General features: G+C 45.2%; 1 protein-coding gene across 1 annotated transcript in view; it reads left to right on the top strand.

The window, feature by feature from the left end:
* Positions 1-24354, top strand: part of myom3 (myomesin 3) — a 279260-nt gene that overhangs the window by 226448 nt on the left and 28458 nt on the right. The window contains exons 25-27 of the mRNA XM_061915173.1: positions 362-406; positions 491-627; positions 19452-19596. Of these exons, the coding sequence (XP_061771157.1) occupies positions 362-406; positions 491-627; positions 19452-19596 (327 nt within the window). The remainder of the gene's footprint in view (positions 1-361; positions 407-490; positions 628-19451; positions 19597-24354) is intronic.

Below are 24354 nucleotides of genomic sequence, written 5' to 3' on the forward strand. Positions count from 1 at the left end.
GCTGACTAAATACTTCCTTGCCCCACTGTATATAAACTATCAGACTGTGTGGGTTTCAGTAGGCCTTTAAAAATGCATACAATATCAGCCAGAGGGGCTTGCGGTCGGCTTGGAATTGGCGATCACGTAGCGGTGACAAATCGATGGACACATCTCCAGTCGAATGTAATATAGCTTCTTTTGAAATCCATCAAGAGATTTCTGTCATAATCAGCCTCCCACAAGGTCGCTCAAACCATAAAGTAGCACGCTCTCGGTCTCAAGCTGTAACAATTTCAGTAGTTATTCTCTTCCCGCCGTGCTTTTCAGAACGTGATCAATGAATAATAAACATTGAAATGTTGTGGTGCTTTTCTTGCAGACCTTGAACGCCTCAAGGAACTCAGCCACCAAGTCAGGAATCCACGTATGGACGTTGTACTTACACCCAGTATGGAGTCAGGGATCATTTACAGTGTATATACTGAAGATGTGTTCCCCCCCTCGGCAGTGATCGCACTGAAGTCGGGCTGGAATGTGGATGTTTTGGAAAAGGGGGAAGTGCGTCTTTGGCTTCAGACGGAGAGTCTGAGCGATTCTGCTGAGCTGCGTCTCGTATTCAACGACAAGGAGATCACCAGCACTCCGGTAAGAAACCTTCTCCTTGGCCTGTTGATGCTTAGAGACATTATATTGTCCACTTTTTGCCATATTTCTTGTCAAAAACTTGCAATTTTACCATGAATTGATTAACGTGGACCCCGACTTATGCAAGTTGAAAGACTTCAATCAATCAATCAATGTTTATTTATATAGCCCTAAATCACAAATGTCTCAAAGGACTGTACAAACCACTACGACTACGACATCCTCGGAAGAATCCACATAAGGGCAAGGAGAACTCACACCCAGTGGGACGACAATGACAATGATGACTATGAGAAACCTTGGAGAGGACCTCAAATGTGGGCAACCCCCCCTCACCCTCTAGGGGACCGAAAGCAATGGATGTCGAGCGGGTCTAACATGATACTATGAAAGTTCAATCCATAGTGGCTCCAACACAGTTCAGTTCAGTTCAAAGCGGATCCAAGACAGCAGCGAGAGTCCCGTCCACAGGAAACCATCCCAAGCGGAGGCGGATCAGCAGCGTAGAGATGTCCCCAACCGATACACAGGCGAGCGGTCCATACTGGGTCTCGACTCTGGACAGCCAGTACTTCATCCATGGTCATCGGACCGAACCCCCTCCACAAGGGAGGGGGGGACAGAGGAGAAAAAGAAAAGAAGCGGCAGATCAACTGGTCTAAAAAGGAGGTCTATTTAAAGGCTAGAGTATACAAATGAGTTTTAAGGTGAGACTTAAATGCTTCTACTGAGGTAGTATCTCGAACTGTTACCGGGAGGTCATTCCAGAGTACTGGAGCCCGAACGGAAAACGCTCTATTGCCCGCAGACTTTTTTTGGATTTTAGGAATCGCTCAAAAGCCAAAGTCTTTTGAACGCAGATTTATTCCCAGGACATATGGTACAATACAATCGGCAAGATAGGATGGAGCTAGACCGTGTAGTATTTTATACGTAAGTAGTAAAACCTTAAAGTCACATCTTAAGTGCACAGGAAGCCAGTGCAGGTGAGCCAGTATAGGTATATATTTAGGTATATATGTATATAAAGGTATATACAGTATAGGCGTAATATGATCAAACTTTCTTGATCTTGTCAAAAGTCTAGCAGCCGCATTTTGTACCAACTGTAATCTTTTAATGCTAGACATGGGGAGACCCGAAAATAATACGTTACAGTAATCGAGACGAGGCGTAACAAACGCATGGATAATGATCTCAGCGTCTTTAGTGGACAAAATGGAGCGAATTTTAGCGATATTACGGGTGTTACCATTTAGTGGTCAATTGTACGGAATATGTACTCTACTGTGCAATCTAATAGAAACCCCGTTTCCATATGAGTTGGGAAATTGTGTTCGATGTAAATATAAACGGAATACAATGATTTGCAAATCATTTTCAACCCATATTCAGTTGAATATGCTACAAAGACAACATATTTAATGTTCAAACTGATAAACATTTTTTTTGTTGCAAATAATCATTAACTTTAGAATTTCATGCCAGCAACACATGACAAAGAAGTTGGGAAAGGTGGCAATAAATACTGACAAAGTTGAGGAATGCTCATCAAACACTTATTTGGAACATCCCACAGGTGTGCGGGCTAATTGGGAACAGGTGGGTGCCATGATTGGGTTTCAAAAACACCTTCCCAAAAAAATGCTTAGTCTTTCACAAGAAAGGATGGGGCGAGGTACACCTCTTTGTCCACAACTGCGTGAGCGAATAGTCAAACAGTTTAAGAACAACGTTTCTCAAAATGCAATTGCAAGAAATTTAGGGATTTTAACATCTACGCTCCATAATATCATCAAAAGGTTCAGAGAATCTGGAGAAATTACTCCACGTAAGCGGCATGGCCGGAAACCAACATTGAATGACCGTGACCATGGATCCCTCAGATGGCACTTTATCAAAAACCGACATCAATCTCTAAAGGATATCACCACATGGGCTCAGGAACACTTCAGAAAACCACTGTCACTAAATACAGTTGGTCGCTACATCTGTAAGTGCAAGTTAAAGCTCTACTATGCAAAGCGAAAGCCATTTGTCAACAACATCCAGAAACAGGTGTGTGAGTCGTGAGGACAGGTGAACTGATTGGTAGTCATTGTGACAAAACAGGAAGTGAAAAAACAGGAAATTAAAAAAAACAGTCCAAAAACCAAACAGAACATATCCAAACAAGACATGATCAAAAATACATAAAAAATAAAGAGAAGGCATCCATCCATCCATCCATTTTCTACCGCTTATTCCCTTTCGGGGTCGCGGGGGGCAATGATTTGCAAATTATTTTCAACTTACATTAAATTGAATAGACTGCAAAGACAAGATACTTATCGTACGAACTGGTAAACTTTGTTATTTTTTGCAAATATTAGCTATTGGAGTTGTTTCAAAAAAGCTGGCACAAGTGGCAAAAAAGAGTGAGAAAGTTTAGGAATGCTCATCAAACACTTGTTTTGGACATCCCACAGGTGAACAGGCTAGTTGGGAACAGGTGCGTGCCATGATTGGCTATAAAAGCAGCTTCCATGAAATGCTCAGTCGTTCACAAACAAGGACGGGGCGAGGGTCACCACTTTGTTAAAATTGTTTAAGAACAACATTTATCAACCAGCTATTGCAAGGAATTTAGGGATTTCAACATCTACGCTCTGTGATATCGTCAAAAGGTTCAGAGGATCTGGAGAAATCACTGCACATAAGCGGCAAGGCCGAAAACCAAAGTGGAAATGGTAATAAAGTATCAAAATGACGCACCAACCTTAAATCTATTAAATACATTATGCATATAGTAAGGTTGTACGGTATACCAGTATTAGTACAGTACCGCGATACTAATGAATCATACTCGGTACAATACCGCCTCTGAAAAGTACCTGTCCCGCACCCACCCGAGCCCCGTCGTCGTCACGTCATGTTTTTACGAGCATGTCCGGCAGCGCACACACACAGAGTACTTACAAGCAGACACAATGCGTAGACAGAAAAGGGGATTCGGAAGCATTTTGGTGTAAAAACTAACGATGAAGGTGAGGTTATAACACTGAAACAGGTATGTTTCTTACAAGTATTATTATCACTGCAGGACAAGGAAGAGCTAAACATGCTTCACTACACACCGTAGCTCACCGGCGTCCTTAATAATTGTGACAAAATAAAAAAACGATAAATGACACATTTGACTTTGTTTACTTACTACTAAAAGACAAGTTGTCTAGTATGTTCACTATTTTATTTAAGGACGAAATTACAATAATAAACATATGTTTTATGTACACTAAGATTTTTTGTTAAAATAAAGCCATTAATGCATTTTTTGTGGTCCCCTTTATTTACAAAAGTACTGAAAAGTATGTAAATAATTTTGGTACCGGTACCAAAATATTGGTATCGGGACAACACTAGCATATAGACAACTTCAGGGAAAAATATTGTAGAAAACATCCCAAAACAATTCCTCATTCATCCTTTTAGGGTATTCACTTTGTAACAGTAAAACTTTTCTCTATTTCCCCCCTTATAATAAAATATACCGCGGTGGTCAAAAGTGTACGTACACGTGTAAAGAACATGATGTCATGGCTGTCTTGAGTTTCCAATCATTTCTACAACTCTTATTTCTTTGCGATGTAGTGATTGGAGCACATACTTGTTGCTCACAAAAAACATTCATGAAGTTTGCTTCTTTTATGAATTTATTACGGCTCTACTGAAAATGTGAGTGTGGACGATTCGGGTTCCATGGACCACTCAGGAAGGACATGATCGAGCAGGTTTGACTCTCGTTTATTTTTCAATAAAGACAGTTTCTTGCGCCGTCGCCGCTCCCGCTGCTCGTCTCTCGTGTCTTGCTTCCTGTTGTTCTCCAGCGGACTCTTCAACTCCTTCTGCCTCGATCTCTCCTCCTTCTCCCCTTTTATACAGTGTGAGGGAGATAAGTCAATCGTGTGACTTTGTGCGATCCACGCACCTGAATCAGATTGCGGCGTCGCTCCCAGCTCGCCCCGCCTCCCCACTCCGCCGCATTCTCCGCCTCCTTGTCGCCATCTTGGGCAGGGCTCCAGCGTGCCCTGCCCCGCTGCTCGTTCGCCGGCTCTGCCTCTCTACAGTGAGGGTCAAAAGTATACATACAGCATTGCTAATATTTGCTTACATGTCCCTTGGCAAGTTTCACTGCAATAAGTCGCTTTTGGTAGCCATCCACAAGCTTCTGCTTGAAGTTTTGTTCTGACCACAGAACTTACCTCCAGAAGGTCTTATCTTTGTCCATGTGAAGTGTGTGAGAGGACTTCGCTCTATATAAGCCGACTCTTTTTGTTTGGATTCAGACCTCTTGCTGATGCTATTGTTGCATTGTAAGGGCTGGTCTGCTGAATCTTTAGTAAAACTTGGCTAAGTACTATTCCGTCTCAATGGTCCATTTACTCAACATGTACAGTCGTGGTCAAAAGTTTAGAATACACTTGTAAAGAATGTAATGTCATGGCTGTCTTGAGTTTCCGGCTCAATTTTTGTTTCATCTGACATCCCAAGGACAAAGACTAGACATTCTGGAGGAAAGTTCTGTGGTGAGATGAAACAAAAATGGAGCTGTTTGGCCACAATACCCACCAATCCGAGTCATACCATAGACCTTAAAAAATGGGAGCCATTATCTCCCTGCTTGGCATTCTGCATCAAGGGTTGAAATTGGGGGTTAAATCACCAAAAATGATTCCCGGGCAGGGCCACCACTGCTGCTCACTGCTCCCCTCACCTCCCAGGGGGTGATCAAGGGTGATGGGTCAAATGCAGAGAAGAATTTCTCCACACCAAGTGTGTGTGTGTGACAATCATTGGTACTTTAACTTTATATGTTTGGAGGAGAAAAGGGGAGGCCTTTAATCCCAGGAACACTATCCCTACCGTAAAGCATGGTGGTGGTAGTATTATGCTCTGGGCCTGTTTCGCTGCCAATGGAACTGGTGCTTTACAGAGAGTAAAGCAGATAGAACTAGATGTTTCAATCCCTTCGGTAAGTAGGAACAGTCTTGACGGTAGCAGTCGGTGTGGAGTGGTGAAAAGGAGGGTATGTATGTCATTGGGGTCTTCAGGTGGGCACCCTGCTTCATCGACGTTTCGTTGATTTGAAGCCCACGACGTCTCCAGAGGGCTCAACGGTGTGCCTAGCGTCCCAGGTACACCCCCCTCCATGCCATACCCTCCACATCCTGTTGGACTATGCATGGCAGGGTCGTCCTTTTCCCTGAGTCAGGCCTAAGCCTGACCGCATACCATTGTCTCTTATCTTACTGCCCAGTTGGGGTCCTTGCGCTTAATCCAGAGCCAGTTGCTGGCTTTTTCAGCAGCATTTGACATGGACTTGATAGTCTGTTGGAGGGAGCGTCCTTTCAACCCCATTTTCCTCAACAGACTGATGGTAGATGTGGCAATAAATTCCCTGCATCCCACCTCTACTGGGAAAATGTTGGTCTTCCAGCCGTTCTGGGATGCTTCAGCTGCCAGGTCAGAATATTTGTTTCTCTTCCTCTCATAAGCCTCTTCAACCCCTTCTTCCCATGGTACTGTCAGCTCCACGACATAAGCCAGCTTTGCTGATGGAGACCACAGGACCATGTCTGGCCGGAGTGTTGTAGCCATTATTTCTGGGGGAAACACAAGCTTTTTATCAAGGTCTACTTCCAATTTCCAATCCCGAGCCGACTGCAGGATGCTTGCATTATTTGGTGTCGTTTGACACTTTTGATGTTGGCCAGCTGGTACAAAATGTGTGAAATGGACCTTTCCTGCTGGTTTTTGTGGGAGATTGTTTGTGGTGGTTCGCCTGTGTTCCAGTGTTTTTGCAAGCTCTCTAAGTACTTGGTTATGCCGCCAAGTATAGCGTCCTTGGGTGAGACTTATAGTACACCCTGATAGGATATGTCTTAGAGATGCAGGTACTTGACACAGGGAACAGGCGGGATCTTCTCCGTACCAGGTTTTCAGATTTAGGGGGGACGGTAGTAGGTCGTACGTGGCTCTGATGATAAAACTCAGCCGTGCTCCCTCCATCTGCCAGATGTCATACCAGTTGAGCTTTTTCTTCTCCAGGCTTTCCCAGTTGGTCCATCTCCCCTGCTTGGCCATTGAGACGGCTTTAGCATGTCGCTCTCCCTCCTCCTGTCTCCTGACTTCCTCTACTACTAGCCGTCTCTTCTGCTCTGATGTTGCTTTGTGCCATCGGGGAGTTTTTGGGACGAGTCCGAGTCCTGCTCTCCCATGCTGTACGTGCCCAACCACATCTCTGAATTGAAGAGCAGACTTTGCACTCTGAACAGCTTCTGATGGAATCCACTTCCTTCCCGCTGTTACTCTGGGGGCCGCTGTTCGAATGACTGTATCCTCAGTTTCGGTTAGCGTCATGACCAGCCTTGCTTTGGTGCATTTGAATTCTTCCACCAGTCCCGAGATTAGTAATTCCAATTTGCCATGCCCATATAGTCCGATGGAACTGAAGCATCTTGGAATTCCAAGCCACTGTTTTAGCTGCGTGCTTATCACACGTTCCAGTTTTTCAACCTTGGTGATGGGGATTTCGTACACAGTTAAAGGCCACAAAAGTCTTGGGAGTATGCCAAATTGAAAACACCACAACTTGAGTTTTCCTGGCAACAAGGTTTTGTTGATGCGATCCATGTAAGTGATTGTATCCTTTTTTAGTTGCTCAAACTGCTCTGTGTCTTTGAGCCTTGCGTCGTACCACCTTCCCAAGCTCTTTACTGGCATTTCGGAAACAGTTGGTACTGGTGTTCCGCTGACATGAAATCTCTGGTGTGTGACTTGGCCTTTCTCAATGGAGATACTTCTGCACTTGCTGGGCTTTAACTTCATCCGTGCCCATTTTATATTTGAATGAAGTTTCTCCAGCAGTCTCTTGGTGCAGGGGACAGTTGTTGTGAGTGTTGTTATATCGTCCATATAGGCTCGAATTGGTGGTAATCTCTGACCACATTGTAGTCGTTCTCCACCAACCACCCATTTCGAGGCTCTAATAATGATCTCCATTGCCATCGTAAAGGCCAATGGGGAGATGGTGCACCCAGCCATGATGCCTTCTTCCAGAGATTGCCACGCAGTGGTGATTCCTGATGTTGTAAGGCAAAATTGCAAATCCTGGAAATAGCGTTTTACAAGATTTGTGATTGTAGTTGGTACTTGGAAGAATTCAAAGGCAGTCCACAGCAATGAATGAGGGACTGATCCATAGGCGTTGGCCAGATCAAGGAACAAGACATGAAGATCTTTTCCTTCTTTTTTCGCAGTCTGGATTTGATGCCATATGATGCTGTTATGTTCGAGGCATCCAGAGAAGCCTGCTATACCAGCCTTTTGGATCGATGTATCAATGAAGTGGTTTTGCTTCAGATACTTTGTTAGTCGCTGTGCCAATATGCTGAAGAAAATCTTGCCTTCGATGTTCAAAGGGTTTATTTGGCGAAACTGTTCAATGGTGGTCGAGTTCTTTTCTTTTGGGATAAGCACTCCTCCCGCTCTTCGCCAGGCTTTCGGGATGATCTGCTTGTCCCACACCACTCTCATGTTTTTCCACAGGAATTTCAGAACCTCTGGAGCGTTCTTGTAGACACTATACGAAACACCATTAGGGCCTGGTGCAGATGCCGATCTTGCCTTTTTTACTGCCTGTTTCACCTCGCTCAGCTTGGGAGGGCTGACATCAACCTGATATTGTGCGGGTGATATAGGAGGGATGTCAGTGGGGACAATGATCGGTTCATGTTTTTTCTCATCAGTATAGATGGTTCTCAGATATTCTTCAACCTGGTCTTTTGATGTTTTCAGAAATCCACTCTTTTCTTTTGTGAAAATCTCTTTCACAAATTTAAAGGGGTCTTTGTAGAAGTCGGTTCTGGCTTTTTCTTTCTTCTTCCGACGCATCCTTAGGCTTTCCGCTCGACGGAGTTTTGAGAGCCTCTGTTTTAGTTCTTCTTGAAGGAGGCCGATGCCTTCCCTTTCTTCTGCTGTCGCCTTTCTCCACAACTTCCTTAGCTGTCGCCTTTCTTTTACAAGTAGATAGATTTCTTGAAGCCGACGAGATTTGGGGGCGGGATGCATGTTTTTCTTTCTGACTTGTTCCTTCACTCCACATTTCTTCTCTCCGTAGCTGTAGATTAGGTCACCCATCTTCTCCAGCTTCGTTTCGGCTGATCCTTTGATGTTACGTAGGATAAGGCTTAAGTCTATGTTGATGGTTTCCCACTCCTTGCTGTTAGACTTCGGCCATTTCACCAACGGCTTACGTCCTTGCATGTTTTCCTTTTTGCGGTGTACTGGGTATGGTCTTGGACTGGTAGTTCTGCCTGAAGCTTCCTCCTCATCCTGCGGGGTGCTGATGCTCTGCGGACTGTGGGTTTCTTCCTGCCGCTGAGTTTCATCCGACTGATTTAACCTTCTTCTTAACAGAAGCCGGTCAATGCGGGGCCCTCGGTTAGTGGTTTTCAGGCATTTCTTCCGTCCTTGGTGAACTTTAAGACCATGGGTTGATGTTACTTTAGCCCATCCACACACACACGTCTGAAGAACATGTCCAACTGCTGGGTTCTCAAGAGTATTACTACTACCTTCATTCATTGTCGTGTCCATTCCAAGGGTCGTTACCGGGAGATCAGCCTGTGAGTCTTCTTGCGCCCCTGCTCTCGCAGACTCTAGGGGTATTCTTCTTCTTGAACTTTCTGTAGCCAATTTAAATGGGACAATAAAAAAGGAGGATTACCTCCAAATTCTTCAGGACAAGCTAAAATGAAGCTAGAATGAAGGTTTTAAAATGTCCTTCCTAAAGTCCTGACTTAAACATGTGGACAATGCTGAAGAAACAAGTCCATGTCAGAAAACTAACACATTTAGGTGAACTGCACCAATTTTGCCAAGAGGAGTGGTCAAAAATTCAAGCAGAAGCTTGGGGATGGCTACCAAAGGCGCCTTATTGCAGTGAAAGTTGCCAAGGGACATGTAAGCAAATTGTGACGGACTCTTGCTGTTGTGCGGGTTCTCAGGACCACCAAGGAAGGACATTGTTGTGCAGGTTAGACTTTCTTTTATTTTTCAATAATAAAAAGTCTCTACGGGTTGCTTTTCAGCCTTGCCATGTCCCGCTACCCCTGCCGCTCCACCTTTTCAGTCGCGTGCATCTTCGTCTTCCTGTGGCTCCCTCTCGCTCTCGTTCAGCATCCACTTCCTTCTGGCTCCTTCTCTCTTCGTTTCTACCCCCGGCGTTTACGGCCGCTGCCCTTTTATACAGTGCGAGAGGAGATTTAAATTGTGCCCAGCTGGGCGACCCACGAACCTGAAAATATTTCCGGGGTTGATTCCGGCACACCCCGCCTCACTGCTTGCTCGCATTCCACACCTCCTCGCCGCCATCTTGGGCAGGGCTACGGCGTGCTCTGCCTCACTGTCGGACAGCCGGACACGCCTCCTCGCCGCCATCTTGGGCCAGGCTACGGTGTGCCCTGCCTTGCTGTCTGACTGCCGGCCACGCCTCCTTGCCGCCATCTTGGGCTGGGCTACGGCGTGCCCTGCCTCGCTGTCTGACTGCCGGCCACGCCTCCTCGCCGCCATCTTGGGCCAGGCTACGGTGTGCCCTGCCTTGCTGTCTGACTGCTGGCCACGCCTCCTTGCCGCCATCTTGGGCTGGGCTACGGCGTGCCCTGCCTCGCTGTCGGACTGCCGGCCACGCCTCCTCGCCGCCATCTTGGGTTGGGTTACGGTGTGCCCTGCCTCACTGCTTGCTCGCAGTCCACGCCTCCTCGTCGCCATTTTAGGCCAGGCTACGGCCTGCCCTGCCTCGCTGTCGGACTGCCGGCCACGCCTCCTCGACGCCATCTTGGGCCGGGCTACGGCGTGCCTTGCCTCGCTGTCGGACTGCCGGCCACGCCTCTCCACACAAATATTAACATTGCTGTTTGTATACTTTTGATTGTTCACATTTTCACTAGAGCCATAATAAATTCATAAAAGAAGCAAACTTCATGAATGTTTTTTGTGAGCCACAAGTATGTGCTCCAATCACTACATCACAAAAAAGATAAGATTTGAAGAAATGATTGTAAATTCAAAACAGCCATGACATCATGTTCTTTGTACAGTTTTGACCACGACTTTGCACCACGATTTTTTTACCTACATGTGTTGAAAGGAGACAAAACCAATATAATAAGTATCAGTGCAAAGGGGTGTGTTGGTGTTAATTAGTCCTGACAAGAACATGAGTTAACACTCAGGATATTGAGGCTGTCTCGCTGATAACGAGGAGCAGCTGTGCCGCTCTGCCGGGCGTCTGTGCCCGCCCACGCCTCCACGCAAACAGTCGGCCAAGGTGAAACAAATTGACAATTTGTTCGCCTTCGAGTCGTCTGGAGTCAACATGGTGTCACGTCCTGCGAGGGACTGATGTCTGCGGGAGGAAATTACCGTTCGGGACGCACCAAAGAAAAGACGTCTTACTTCCAGCGGTCTAATGTGAAAACAAGAATGTGTCTTGAAATACCGTATTTCTTTGAATTGCCACCGGGACGCTAATTAATTTAAAACCTCTTCTCACTCCGGCGTTTACCAAAGGCATGCGGTAAATTTAGGCCTGCGCTTAGAAATTTGAGTGTGATGTAAGGATACCATCATGAAAAGCACATTTAATTTAAAAAAAAATTATTATGGTCTTACCTTTACTTATAAATGAAGTCCATGCGCAGCTCCTTCTGATCAAAAGCATTGATAACTTGTTTATAGAAGTCTTCCTTATCTTTCTTCGGTTTTAAAAGTCTCTGTCTCGATGGAGATCTTCCTTTATTACCTCCTGCTTCGATTGAAAGTCCAGTTTAGAAAACTTTTATTTTAGATATGTAATCCTCCATGTTAGAAGTGCAAGCGAGAGGAAAAAATAAACGATCGCTGCTCACTCTTGCTGCTTGTTGTCACTTCTTCTGCAGCAGAGTAGTCGCAAGAAGGATCACTAGCGCCCTCTACCAACAGGAGGCGGGAGTCATTTAATGACTCATATTTGACACACACAGCTACGGTATATTAATAAAACATAGCTGCTTACTGTTCTTTTTAGCATATTCAATAGCTTGGACCTTAAATCCTACTGAATAGCTCTTAATCTTCTTCCCTTTATGCGATTTCAAATGATTGAAATCAGCCTCCTCCATTTTGAAAATGATGACAGGTGAAGTGTCACTCGTGACGTGACAAGTTTGACCCTGCGGAAATTCTAGGCATATGCTAACTATTTGGCTAAAACGAGTTTGACCTGGCGGAAATTCTAGAAATGCGCTAATGAAAATAATATTTTGCGAAAGGAGTTTGACCCGGCGTTAATTCTAGGCAGGCGCATACTATACACCCGGCGGCAATTCAAGGAAATACGGTAATGTCTTTTATTACAACCTCACTCTATTATTGGATCAAATGAAGACATTCAAGTGCTGGGACATCTGAGAATGACCTCCCTCAAGGCCAAACTGAGAAAAAACATGTTTGGTAGTTACTTACGGGTTTATTGAGTAGGACATCAAATGTTTTATTATTGTAAACTACATTTAACACGCTTCCTTGTGGTCTAGATCGGGGATGTCAAACCTGGTTTCCTTGAGGGTCACATCGCAGTTAGGACTGCAATCACTGGAAGAAAACAGTGAATACTAAATATTTATTTACTGACAAATTTATGGATGACTTGCTTTCAAAGCAGAGGTCATGGTGACAAGCAGATACTGCGTGCATTTTTCAAAACAGACTATTTTGTTGCATGATCAGATAATATTCAAGTTTAGAATAAGATAAGATAGGATAGATTTTTATTTATCCAACAATGGGGAAAGGACACTATATTGCCAAAAGAATTTGGCCACCCATTCTAATAATGAGAACCAGGTGTCCCGGTGTATCAAATCAAGCACTTAGGCATGGAGACTGTTTCTACAAACATTTGTGAAAGAATGGGCCGCTTTCAGTGATTTCCAGCGTGGAACTGTCATAGGATGCCACTTGTGCAACAAATCCAGTCATAAAATGTCCTCGCTCCTAAATATTCCAAAGTCAACTGTTGGCTTAATTATAAAAAAGGAAAGAGTTTGGGAACAACAGCAACTCAGCCACCAAGTGCTAAGCCACATAAACTGACAGAGATGATGGTGAAGCGCATAATGCAAAGACTTTCTGCACAGTCAGTTGCTACAGAGCTCCAAACTTCATGTGATCTTCCAATTAGCCCACGTACAGAACGCAGAGAGCTTCATGGAATGGGTTTCCATGGCCGGCCGGCTGCATCTAAGCCATACATCACCAAGTCCAATGCAAAGCGTGGGATGCAGTGGTGTAAAGCAGTGGTCCCCAACCTTTTTGTAGCTGCAGACCGGTCAACGCTTGATGATTTGTCCCGTGGCCCGGCGGGGGGCGTGGGGTGGATTCTTTTTTTTTTTTTTTTTTTTTTTCTTTGTCATAAAAAAGGGACGTTTTTTGGGTTGGTGCACTCATTGTAAGAGCATCTTGTGTTTTTTTATGTTGATTTAATAAAAAAAAAAAATTTGAATAAATTTTGAAAATATATTCTGGGGCCCGGTACCAATCGAGCCCAGGCCGCGGCCCGGTGGTTGGGGACCACTGGTGTAAAGCACGTCGCCACTGGACGCCTTCTCTCGAGTGATAAATCTGACGGACGAGTCTAAGTTTGGAGGTTGCCAGAAGAACGCTAGATTTCAGACTGCATTGTGCCAAGTGGCAAATTTGGTGGAGGAGGAATTATGGTGTGGGGTTGTTTTTAAGGACTTGGGCTTGACCCCTTAGTTCCAGTGAAAGGAACTTTTAATGCTCCAAACTACCAAAACATTTTGGACAATTCCATGCGCCCAACCTTGTGGGAACAGTTTGGAGCGGGCCACTTCCTCTTCCAACATGACTGCACATAGCAAGGTCCATAAAGACATGGATGACCGAGTCTGGTGGGGGTGAACTTGACTGGCTTGCACAGAGTCCTGACCTGAACCCGATAGAACACCTTTGGGATGAATTAGACCAAAGACTGAGAGCCAGGCCTTCTCCACCAACATCACCAACGTGCTTTTGGAAAAATGGTGGAGAATTCCTATAAATACACTCTGCAACCTTGTGGACAGCCTTCCCAGAAGAGTTGAAGCTTTAATAGCTGCAAAAGGTGTGATTGCTGTGCAGGTTTTTACATACAGTAACTAAAAATAGTTATAAATACTACATATTGTTCACTACTTAGAAGATAAATACATTAGAAAACACTAACATCAGAAAATATGCACTTACAGAGGTACTTTCTGCCTCAAAACCTGCCTTTTCCACATGGCAACAAGCATGCGCCTCCTCGCGCGCACACGCCCAATACACACTGTGTGTAGCCGTGGAGGCACCGCCTGTGTCTGCCTCACTTCTCATCAGCTGCATTGTTTTTAATCAGGCAACATGAAATTTCCGTGATTTTGACCGTGAAAATTATCAAAATATACAGGAACCACCCTAAAATCACATAGAAAGCATAAAGCAAAAGAGAAATATTAAAACTTATTAGGGAACGATGTCCCTTTCGGACAGAGGACCCTATTGAATTTCTAAGTTTTTATCATTATTATCATCATTATTACACTTTATTATTATTATTTGAGCTGTAATTTGACCCCCTTAACATGCTTCAAAACTCACCAAATTTGACCCACACATCAGGACTGCCAAAAATTGCGATCTTATCAAAAAACAAAACCCAAAACTCAAAATTGCGCTCTAGCGCCCCCTAGGAAGAAAACACAGACAAAACTGTCTCTGACTTCTAGTAGGAATGTCGTAGAAACATGAAGCAAAAACCACTACGTAGGTCTAAGTTAGACCTATATTTCATACACTGACCGCCCCCAACTAAAATCAACAGGAAATATGCTATTCCCACTTCAATACAACAACTGCATTACCGCTTTTTTTTTTTCAAACATTATGTCCACTGAGGCCGTTTGTCGTTTCGGCTTCAAATAAGCAAGAAAAGAGAGATAGAACCCTTCTGATTAAAAGTTTATGAAAGAGTTTTAATTACTACCCCGGTTTGGATTTTATGAGCCCGGAAAGAACTGGTGGCTGGTGCTGTTGTGTGTACTGCTGTCACAAAATGGTGGCTTCCTGCTCAGGCAAAACTGCTTCTAACTCAATGTAGGACTTTCATACAGACATGAAACAAAAACCTCCATATAGGTCTCACTGAGACCTATATTTCCTGTTCCGAGCACCCCATATTAAAATCAACAGGAAGTTTGCTATTCCCACTTCAATACAATAACTGCATTACGGATTTTTTTTTTTCAAACATTATGTCCACTGAGGCTGTTTGTCGTTTCGGCTTCAAATAAGCAAGAAAAGAGAGATATAACCCTTCTGATTAAAAGTTTATGAAAGAGTTTTAATTACTACCCCGGTTTGGATTTTATGAGCCCGGAAAGAGTTGGTGGCTGGTGCTGTTGTGTGTACTGCTGTCACAAAATGGTGGCTTCCTGCTCAGGCAAAACTGCTTCTAACTCAATGTAGGACTTTCATACAGACATGAAACAAAAACCTCCATATAGGTCTCACTGAGACCTATATTTCCTGTTCCGAGCACCCCATATTAAAATCAACAGGAAGTTTGCTATTCCCACTTCAATACAATAACTGCATTACGTTCACAATGGCTCCAGAGCCAGATGTGGCTCTTTTGATGGAGGCATCTGGGTCTCCAATTAATCTTAGCTGACATTGCTTAACAAGATAAGAAATTAATATTTCCAGTGGTAATCGGAGTTAAAAAAAATGTTCAAAATACAAAACATTCTCCTGCATTTTAATGCATCCATTTGTTTTCTAACGCATCTGTTCAAGAAGGTGCATTAATGGTAAGAAGTATTCTATTTATTATTGGTTAGCTTCAGAATAAAAATTCTTACACCGGTTCGGCATCGTTGGTACCGGGTTCGATTCCCTCGAGGATGCGTCAAACGAAGAACACAACAAAGGTAGGATCTAGAATCTAGAATTTATTAACAAAAATTGAGCTCTGAACAAAAACACTGGAGCTAATAAAAGGGGAAACAAAAGACGCTAGCATGTAAGCTAGGAAATATAAAAAACTGAGACTTGGCACGATGGCACAAAAAGTAAAAACAAAGATGATTATCATGTGAGCTAAAGATGACAATAAGGTGGCTTAGCTAATGAGCTAGCGAGAAAAACATACCTGACGTTACTTGTTGCATGTGAGGGAAGTAAAGTGAATTATATTTATATAGCGCTTTTTCTCTAGTGACTCAAAGCGCTTTACATAGTGAAACCCAATACCTAATTTTTACATTTTAAACCAGTGTGGGTGGCACTGGGAGCAGATGGGTAAAGTGTCTTGCCCAAGGACACAATGACAGTGACTAGGGTGGCTGAAGCGGGGATCGAACCTGCAACCCTCAAGTTGCTGGCACGGCCACTCTACCAACCGAGCTATACCGCCCCTTCAATTTAATTCCAAGAAATTAAACATTATTTTTGCATCTGACAAAAAAACACCCACAAACGCTGGCTTACTCGAATAAAAATGCCATGTTTGTTATAAATACAGTTTAAAAAAACTGAGCAAATTAGGGTCCCAGAAAGAATAAACAGAAGAGGGTGGCTTATAAAGGAGGGTGATTAGCTGAAGCAGGTGTGCGGACCGAGTGTAGCAGGTGAACTAATGAGTAACCATAGTGATGGACAAAACAGGAAATAAACGGGTCAGACGGAGAATGAAAACAAAGTTGGAAAAATAAACAATAATATGTGAAGATCCAAGTAACGGATCGCAACAAAAATTTTTATTAAAAAGAATATGAAAGTTTTTGTACTCAAAAAAATGTTGACGTTACTTAAAAATGCATGCATTTAGTTGTATTCAGTGTTAAAAAAATAATACATGGGAATACATTTTGAAATATTTGGCTTTCATGGCTCTCTCAGCCCTGCGATGAGGTGGCAACTTGTCCAGGGTGTAACCTGCCTTCCGCCCGATTGTAGCTGAGATAGGCGCCAGCGCCCCCCGCAAACCCGAAAGGGAATAAGCTGTAAAAAATGGATGGATGGAAGGGCTCTCTCAGCCAAAAAGGTTCCCGACCCCTGCATTACAGTCTCAAAATGGTGGCACCAAGGCAACTTTACAACTGTTATTATTACGAGACTGATGTATAACACGTGTATAAACATTTTTCTCCGTGTAATAATCCTTTCATCCATCTTCTACCGCTTATCCGGGCTTGGATCGCGGGGGCAGCAGCCAAAGCGGTCCCGTCCATCGCAGCTTGCAGCTTTAAAGGGGAACATTATCACCAAACCTATGCAAGCGTCAATATATACCTTGATGTTGCAGAAAAAAGACCATGTATTTTTTTAACCGATTTCCGAACTCTAAATGGGTGAATTTTGGCAAATTAAACGCCTTTCTGTTTATCGCTCTTTTAGCGATGACGTCACCGAGGTAACACACCCGCCATTTTCATTTTCACATTACAAACACCGGGTCTCAGCTCTCTTATTTTCCGTTTTTTCGACAATTTTTTGGAACCTTGGAGACATCATGCCTCGTCGGTGTGTTGTCGGAGGGTGTAACAACACTAACAGGGAGGGATTCAAGTTGCACCACTGGCAAGAAATCTGCCGCCAGACCCCCATTGAATTTGCCGGAGTGTCTGCACATTTTACCGGCGATGCTAAGACAGACACGGCACAGAGATGTATGGATAACCTGCAGATGCATTTGCAACGATTAAGTCAACGAAATCACAAAGGTGAGTTTTGTTGATGTTGTTGACTTATGTGCTAATCAGACATATTTGGTCGCAGCACGACTGCCAGCTAATCGATGCTAACATGCTACGCTAATCGATGCTGACATGCTACGCTAATCGATGCTAACATGCTATTTACGCTAGCTGTATGTACATTTGAAACTAAATACCCACATTTAATGCGAAACAAACACTTACCAATCGACATATTTAAGTTGCTCCGGTGTCACAAGATGCGAAAGTCCTGATCGTTTGGTCCGCACATTTTACCGGCGATGCTAATAAGGCAGCCATGCTATGGGCCACTTCATTAGGTACACCCATGCTATGGCCGAATAGCGTCAATAGCTATTCGCTCAATAGCTTCAATTTCTTCATCAATTTCGTTTTCGCTATCTGCCTCCATACTGCGACCATCTGTTTCAATACATGCGTAATCTGTTGAATCGCTTAAGCCGCTGAAATCCGAGTCCGAATCCGAGCTAATGTCGCTATATCTTGCTGTGGTAACCGCCATGTTTTTTGTATTGGCAGCACTGTATGACGTCACAGGAAAATGGACAGACTCATCGCAAATAGGGAAAAACAAGAACTTTAAAGCTTTTATTTAGGGATATTCCGGGAGGTGTAAAATGTTGAAAAAAACCTTCGAAAAATAAAACAAGCCACTGGGAACTGATTTTTTATTGTTTTTAACTCTTTTGAAATTGTGATAATGTTCCCCTTTAATTTTATAATTTTTTTTTTTTATTTTTATTAGATGCCACCTCAGTTGAAGCATTTAAGTCTCACCTTAAAACTAATTTGAATACTCTAGCCTTTAAATAGACCTCCTTTTTTAGACCAGTTGATCTGCCGTTTCTTTTCTTTTTCTTCTCTCCCTTGTGGAGGGGGTCCGGTCCGATCCGGTGGCCATGTACTGCTTGCCTGTGTATCGGCTGGGGACATCTCTGCGCTGCTGATCCGCCTCCGCTTGGGATGGTTTCCTGCTGGCTCCGCTGTGAACGGGACTCTCGCGACTGTGTTGGATCCATTATGGATTGAACTTTCACAGTATCATGTTAGACCCGCTCGACATCCATTGCTTTCTTCCTCTCCAAGGTTCTCATAGTCATCATTGTCACCGACATCCCACTGGGTCATTATTGTCACCGACGTCCCACTGGGTCATTATTGTCACCGATGTCCCACTGGGTGTGAGTTTTCCTTGCCCTTATGTGGGCCTACCGAGGATGTCGTAGTGGTTTGTGCAGCCCTTTGAGACACTAGTGATTTAGGGCTATATAAGTAAACATTGATTGATTGATTGATGATACTTCGTTTTGGAACACCTCATGGTTAAGCCACCTGGTGGCAAGTGAGGCACTGCCCCACTCTGCCTCCCCTGACAGCACGCCACTGGTGTCGGCTTCCGCAGGCCACATAAAATGAGATGGCAGCTTTTGCTTCTAGCCCAGTGAATAGCACACCCGCCTCTCAATCGGACGGACCCCGCGGAACATGGGGAAGATCTATCAACACAACACAGAGGCTGCTCAAGTAGCATAATGATTTTGCAACAGTAAGCTAAACATGGCGTCAATAGAGAAAACCCGATGTCATCATTCTCTACAGCAGCAGCTGCCACTCACCGCCGCCGTCTCATTTCCATTCGGTCCATTATGCGCGGCTATCAGAGTTCCATCTGAGCCGCGCTGATTACACGTCGTTTGTGAATGATCACAGCTGAGGTTTGCGATTCCAAAAAGCCATTTAGCTGATTAGCGCCCTCGGGCTCGTCATACATCACAAACATCGCACGCCGCCGCTCCTCAACATGCGAGGCACACACTCAACTTAATGAACATAAAAGAGCGTGGAAAAATAGACCAAAGTGATGTTGTTCCCGCTCCGTTTTGATTGCCAAACATTTCCTGATGCACTTCTCGGAGCACAATGGGACGCCGCACATTCTTACAGGATGTCATTTTGCTTCCACAGCGCCGCAAGATCAACTTTGACAAGGCCCAGGGCTTGGTGGAGGTACTGATCGATCGGCCCGGCCCGGAGGACGAGGGCTCCTACACCGCTCAGCTGCGGGACGGCCGCGCCAAGAACCAGTTCACTTTGGTTCTGGTGGATCGAAGTGAGTCCGAAATCCAGTAAATGTCTGATACTGAAAATAAATCAAAGACACTTTGAAGAAATGGTACAACTAGTAACTGACATACTCAATCTACAGCAGGGGTGTCAAACTAGTTCTCCTTGAGGGTTACATCACAGTTAATAATATATGAATTTGCCTAAATATACCGTATTTCCTTGAATTTAATTAGTTTAAAACCTCTTCTCACTCCGGCGCTTACCAAAGGTATGCGGTAAAATTAGGCCGGCACTTATGAATTTGAGTGTGATGTAAGGATCCATCCATCCATCTTCTTCCGCTTATCCGAGGTCGGGTCGCGGGGGCAACAGCTTAAGCAGGGAAACCCAGACTTCCCTCTTCCCAGCCACTTCGGGGGATCCCGAGGCGTTTCCAGGCCAGCCGGGAGACATAGTCTTCCCAACGTGTCCTGGGTCTTCCCCGTGGCCTCCTACCGGTTGGACGTGCCCTAAACACCTCCATAGGGAGGCGTTCGGGTGGCATCCTGACCAGATGCCCGAACCACCTCATCTGGCTCCTCTCGATGTGAAAGAGCAGCGGCTTTACTTTGAGTTCCTCCCGGATGGCAGAGCTTCTCACCCTATCACTAAGGGAGAGCCCCGCCACCCGGCGGAGGAAACTCATTTCGGCCGCTTGTACCCGTGATCTTATCCTTTCGGTCATGACCCAAAGCTCATGACCATAGGTGAGGATGGGAACGTAGATCGACCGGTAAATTGAGAGCTTTGCCTTCCGGCTCAGCTCCTTCTTCACCACAAAGGATCGGTACAACGTCCGCATTACTTAAGACGCCGCACCGATCCGCCTGTCGATCTCATGATGCACTCTTCCCTCACTCGTGAACAAGACTCCTAGGTACTTGAACTCCTCCACTTGGGGAAGGGCCTCCTCCCCAACCCGGAGATGGCATTCCACCCTTTTCCAGGCGAGAACCATGGACTCGGACTTGGAGGTGCTGATTCTCATTCCGGTCGCTTCACACTCGGCTGCAAACCGATCCAGTGAGAGCTGAAGATCCCGGTCAGATGAAGCCATCAGGACCACATCATCTGCAAAAAGCAGAGACCTAATCCTGCGGTCATCAAACCGGAACCCCTCAACACCTTGACTGCGCCTAGAAATTCTTTCCATAAAAGTTATGAACAGAATCGGTGACAAAGGACAGCCTTGGCGGAGTCCAACCCTCACTGGAAATGTGTTCGACTTACTGCCGGCAATGCGGACCAAGCTCTGACACTGATCATACAGGGAGCGGACCGCCACAATAAGAGAGTCCGATACCCCATACTCTCTGAGCACTCCACACAGGACTTCCCGAATGCCTTCTCCAAGTCCACAAAGCACATGTAGACTGGTTGGGCAAACTCCCATGCACCCTCAAGAACCCTTCCGAGGGTATAGAACTGGTCCACAGTTCCACGACCAGGACGAAAACCACACTGTTCCTCCTGAATCCGAGGTTCGACTATCCGGCGTAGCCTCCTGTCCAGTACACCTGAATAAACCTTATGTGATGTAAGGATACCCTCATGAAAAGCATATTTAATTGAAAAAAAAACCTTATTATGATCTTACCTTTACTTATAAATGAAGTCCACGCGCAGCTCCTTCTGATCAAAAGCATCGATTACTTGTTTATAGAAGTCTTCCTTATATTTGTTCAGTTTTAAAAGTCTCTCTGTCCCGATGGAGATTTTCCTTTATTACCTCCTGCTTCGATTGAAAGTCCAGTTTAGAAAACGGTTTTATTTTAGATATGTAATCCTCCATGTTAAAAGTGCAAGCGAGAGGAAAAAAATAAACGTTCACTCTTGCTGCTTGTTGTCACTTCTTCTGCAGCCGAGTAGTCGCGAGAAGGATCACTAGCGCCCTCTACCACCAGGAGGCGGGAGTCATTTAATGACTCATATTTGACACACGCAGCTACGGTATATTAATAAAACATAGCTGTTTACTGTTCTTTTTAGCATTTTCAATAGCTTGGACCTTAAATCTTACTGAATAGCTCTTAATCTTCTTCCTTTCATGCGATTTCAAATGATTGAAATCAGCCTCCTCCGTTTTGAAAATGATGACAAGGGAAGTGTCACTCCTGACGTGACGAGTTTGACCCGGCGGAAATTCTAGGCATATGGTAATTATTTTGCGGTCGCTGAGGCAAAAAACTCGGACATGGGAGGAGTTCGGGGAAGCCATGGAAAATGACTCCCGGACGGCTTCGAAGCGATTCTGGACCACCGTCCGCCGCCTCAGGAAGGGGAAGCAGTGCACTATCAACACCGTGTATGGTGCGGATGGTGTTCTGCTGACCTCAACTGCGGATGTTGTGAATAGGTGGAAGGAATACTTCGAAGACCTCCTCAATCCCACCAACACGTCTTCCTATGAGTCCACCACAGTGGGAATCTGTGGTGGACTCTCCTATTTCTGGGACTGAGGTCGCTGAGGTAGTTAAAAAGCTCCTCGGTGGCAAGGCCCCGGGGGTGGACGATTACCGCCCGGAGTTCCTTAAGGCTCTGGATGCTGTGGGGCTGTCTTGGTTGACAAGACTCTGCAGCATCGCGTGGACATCGGGGGCGGTACCTCTGGATTGGCAGACCGAGGTGGTGGTTCCTCTCTTTAAGAAGGGAGACCGGAGGGTGTGTTCCAACTATCGTGGGATCACACTCCTCACTCAGCCTTCCCGGTAAGGTTTATTCAGGTGTACTGGAGAGGAGGCTACACCGGATAGTCGAACCTCGGATTCAGGAGGAACAGTGTGGTTTTCGTCCTGGTCGTGGAACTGTGGACCAGCTCTATACTCTCGGCAGGGTTCTTGAGGGTGCATGGGAGTTTGCCCAACCAGTCTACGTGTGCTTTGTGGACTTGGAGAAGGCATTCGACCGTGTCCCTCGGGAAGTCCTGTGGGGAGTGCTCAGAGAGTATGGGGTATCGGACTGTCTTATTGTGGCGGTCCGCTCCCTGTACGATCAGTGCCAGAGCTTGGTCCGCATTGCCGGCAGTAAGTCGAACACATTTCCTGTGAGGGTTGGACTCCGCCAAGGCTGTCCTTTGTCACCGATTCTGTTCATAACTTTTATGGACAGAATTTCTAGGCGCAGTCAAGGCGTTGAGGGGTTCCGGTTTGGTGACCGCAGGATTAGGTCTCTGCTTTTTGCAGATGATGTGGTCCTGATGGCTTCATCTGACCGGGATCTTCAGCTCTCACTGGATCGGTTTGCAGCCGAGTGTGAAGCGACCGGAATGAGAACCAGCACCTCCAAGTCCGAGTCCATGGTTCTCGCCCGGAAAAGGGTGGAGTGCCATCTCCGGGTTGGGGAGGAGACCCTGCCCCAAGTGGAGGAGTTCAAGTACCTAGGAGTCTTGTTCACGAGTGAGGGAAGAGTGGATCGTGAGATCGACAGGCAGATCGGTGCGGCGTCTTCAGTAATGTGGACGTTGTACCGATCCGTTGTGTTGAGGAAGGAGCTGAGCCGGAAGGCAAAGCTCTCAATTTACCGGTGGATCTACGTTCCCATCCTCACCTATGGTCATGAGCTTTGGGTCGTGACCGAAAGGATAAGATCACGGGTACAAGCGGCCGAAATGAGTTTCCTCCGCCGGGTGGCGGGGCTCTCCCTTAGAGATAGGGTAGAAGCTCTGTCATCCGGGAGGAAATCAAAGTAAAGCCGCTGTTCCTTCACATCGAGAGGAGCCAGATGAGGTGGTTCGGGCATCTGGTCAGGATGCCACCCGAACGCCTCCCTAGGGAGGTGTTTAGGGTACGTCCAACCAGTAGGAGGCCACGGGGAAGACCTAGGACATGTTGGGAAGACTATGTCTCCCGGCTGGCCTGGGAACGCCTCGGGATCCCCCGGGAAGAGCTGGACGAAGTGGCTGGGGAAAGGGAAGTCAGGGTTTCCCTTCTTAGGCTGTTGCCCCCGTGACCCGACCTCGGATAAGCGGAAGAAGATGGATGGATGGTTGGATGGAGTTTGACCCGGCAGTTATTCTAGGCAGGCGCGTACTATATACCCAGCGCCAATTCAAGGAAATACGGTACACTGTAAAAAGAATTTGCAGATTTTACAGTAAAAAATTGGTACTTCAGTAACCAGAATATTACTGTATTTTATGGAGTATATGGCGCACAAAAAATGTTTTTTTTTCACCTCAAAACTCGACAATGCGCCTTATAACACAGTGCGCCTCATGTAAGGAATACATTTGGATGAGCTTACCCACCTCGAAGCTATTTTATTTGGTACATGGTGAAATGATAAGCGTGACTAGTAGATGGCAGTCAAACATTAGAGATACGTGTAGACTGCACTACGATGGCAGTATGACTCAAAAAACAACACCAATATTGTATTAGTTCCATTAAAAATGTATAACATTACACACGGCACTCAAAAACGTATAAAAATGTTATAGTGGGACTTTGGTAAGCTATGAAGCCACACCGCTTGATTTGCTTCAACATAGGAGTATTATTATGGTGTGTGTATAAAGTAAGACATATTCGCTGGTGTTTTGTTTCGCAATATTATGCAAAAGCAACTTTTCTTACCTTCTGGTACCTGCTGACCTGTATGTGGGAGTTGCATAAATCCTGAAAAACTTGTGCGCATCCGCCTTTGTAGTCCGTGTCGGAACCGTAATCGATAATCTTCTTCTTTTTCTCTATCTTCTTGTTCTGTGACATTCATCCTCCGCTGTTGCCATTTCTAATATAAAGTAGTGTAAAGTTCTTACTTA

Source organism: Nerophis ophidion, linkage group LG11 (assembly GCF_033978795.1).
Source record: "Nerophis ophidion isolate RoL-2023_Sa linkage group LG11, RoL_Noph_v1.0, whole genome shotgun sequence".
In the NCBI taxonomy this organism is placed as follows: domain Eukaryota; kingdom Metazoa; phylum Chordata; class Actinopteri; order Syngnathiformes; family Syngnathidae; genus Nerophis; species Nerophis ophidion.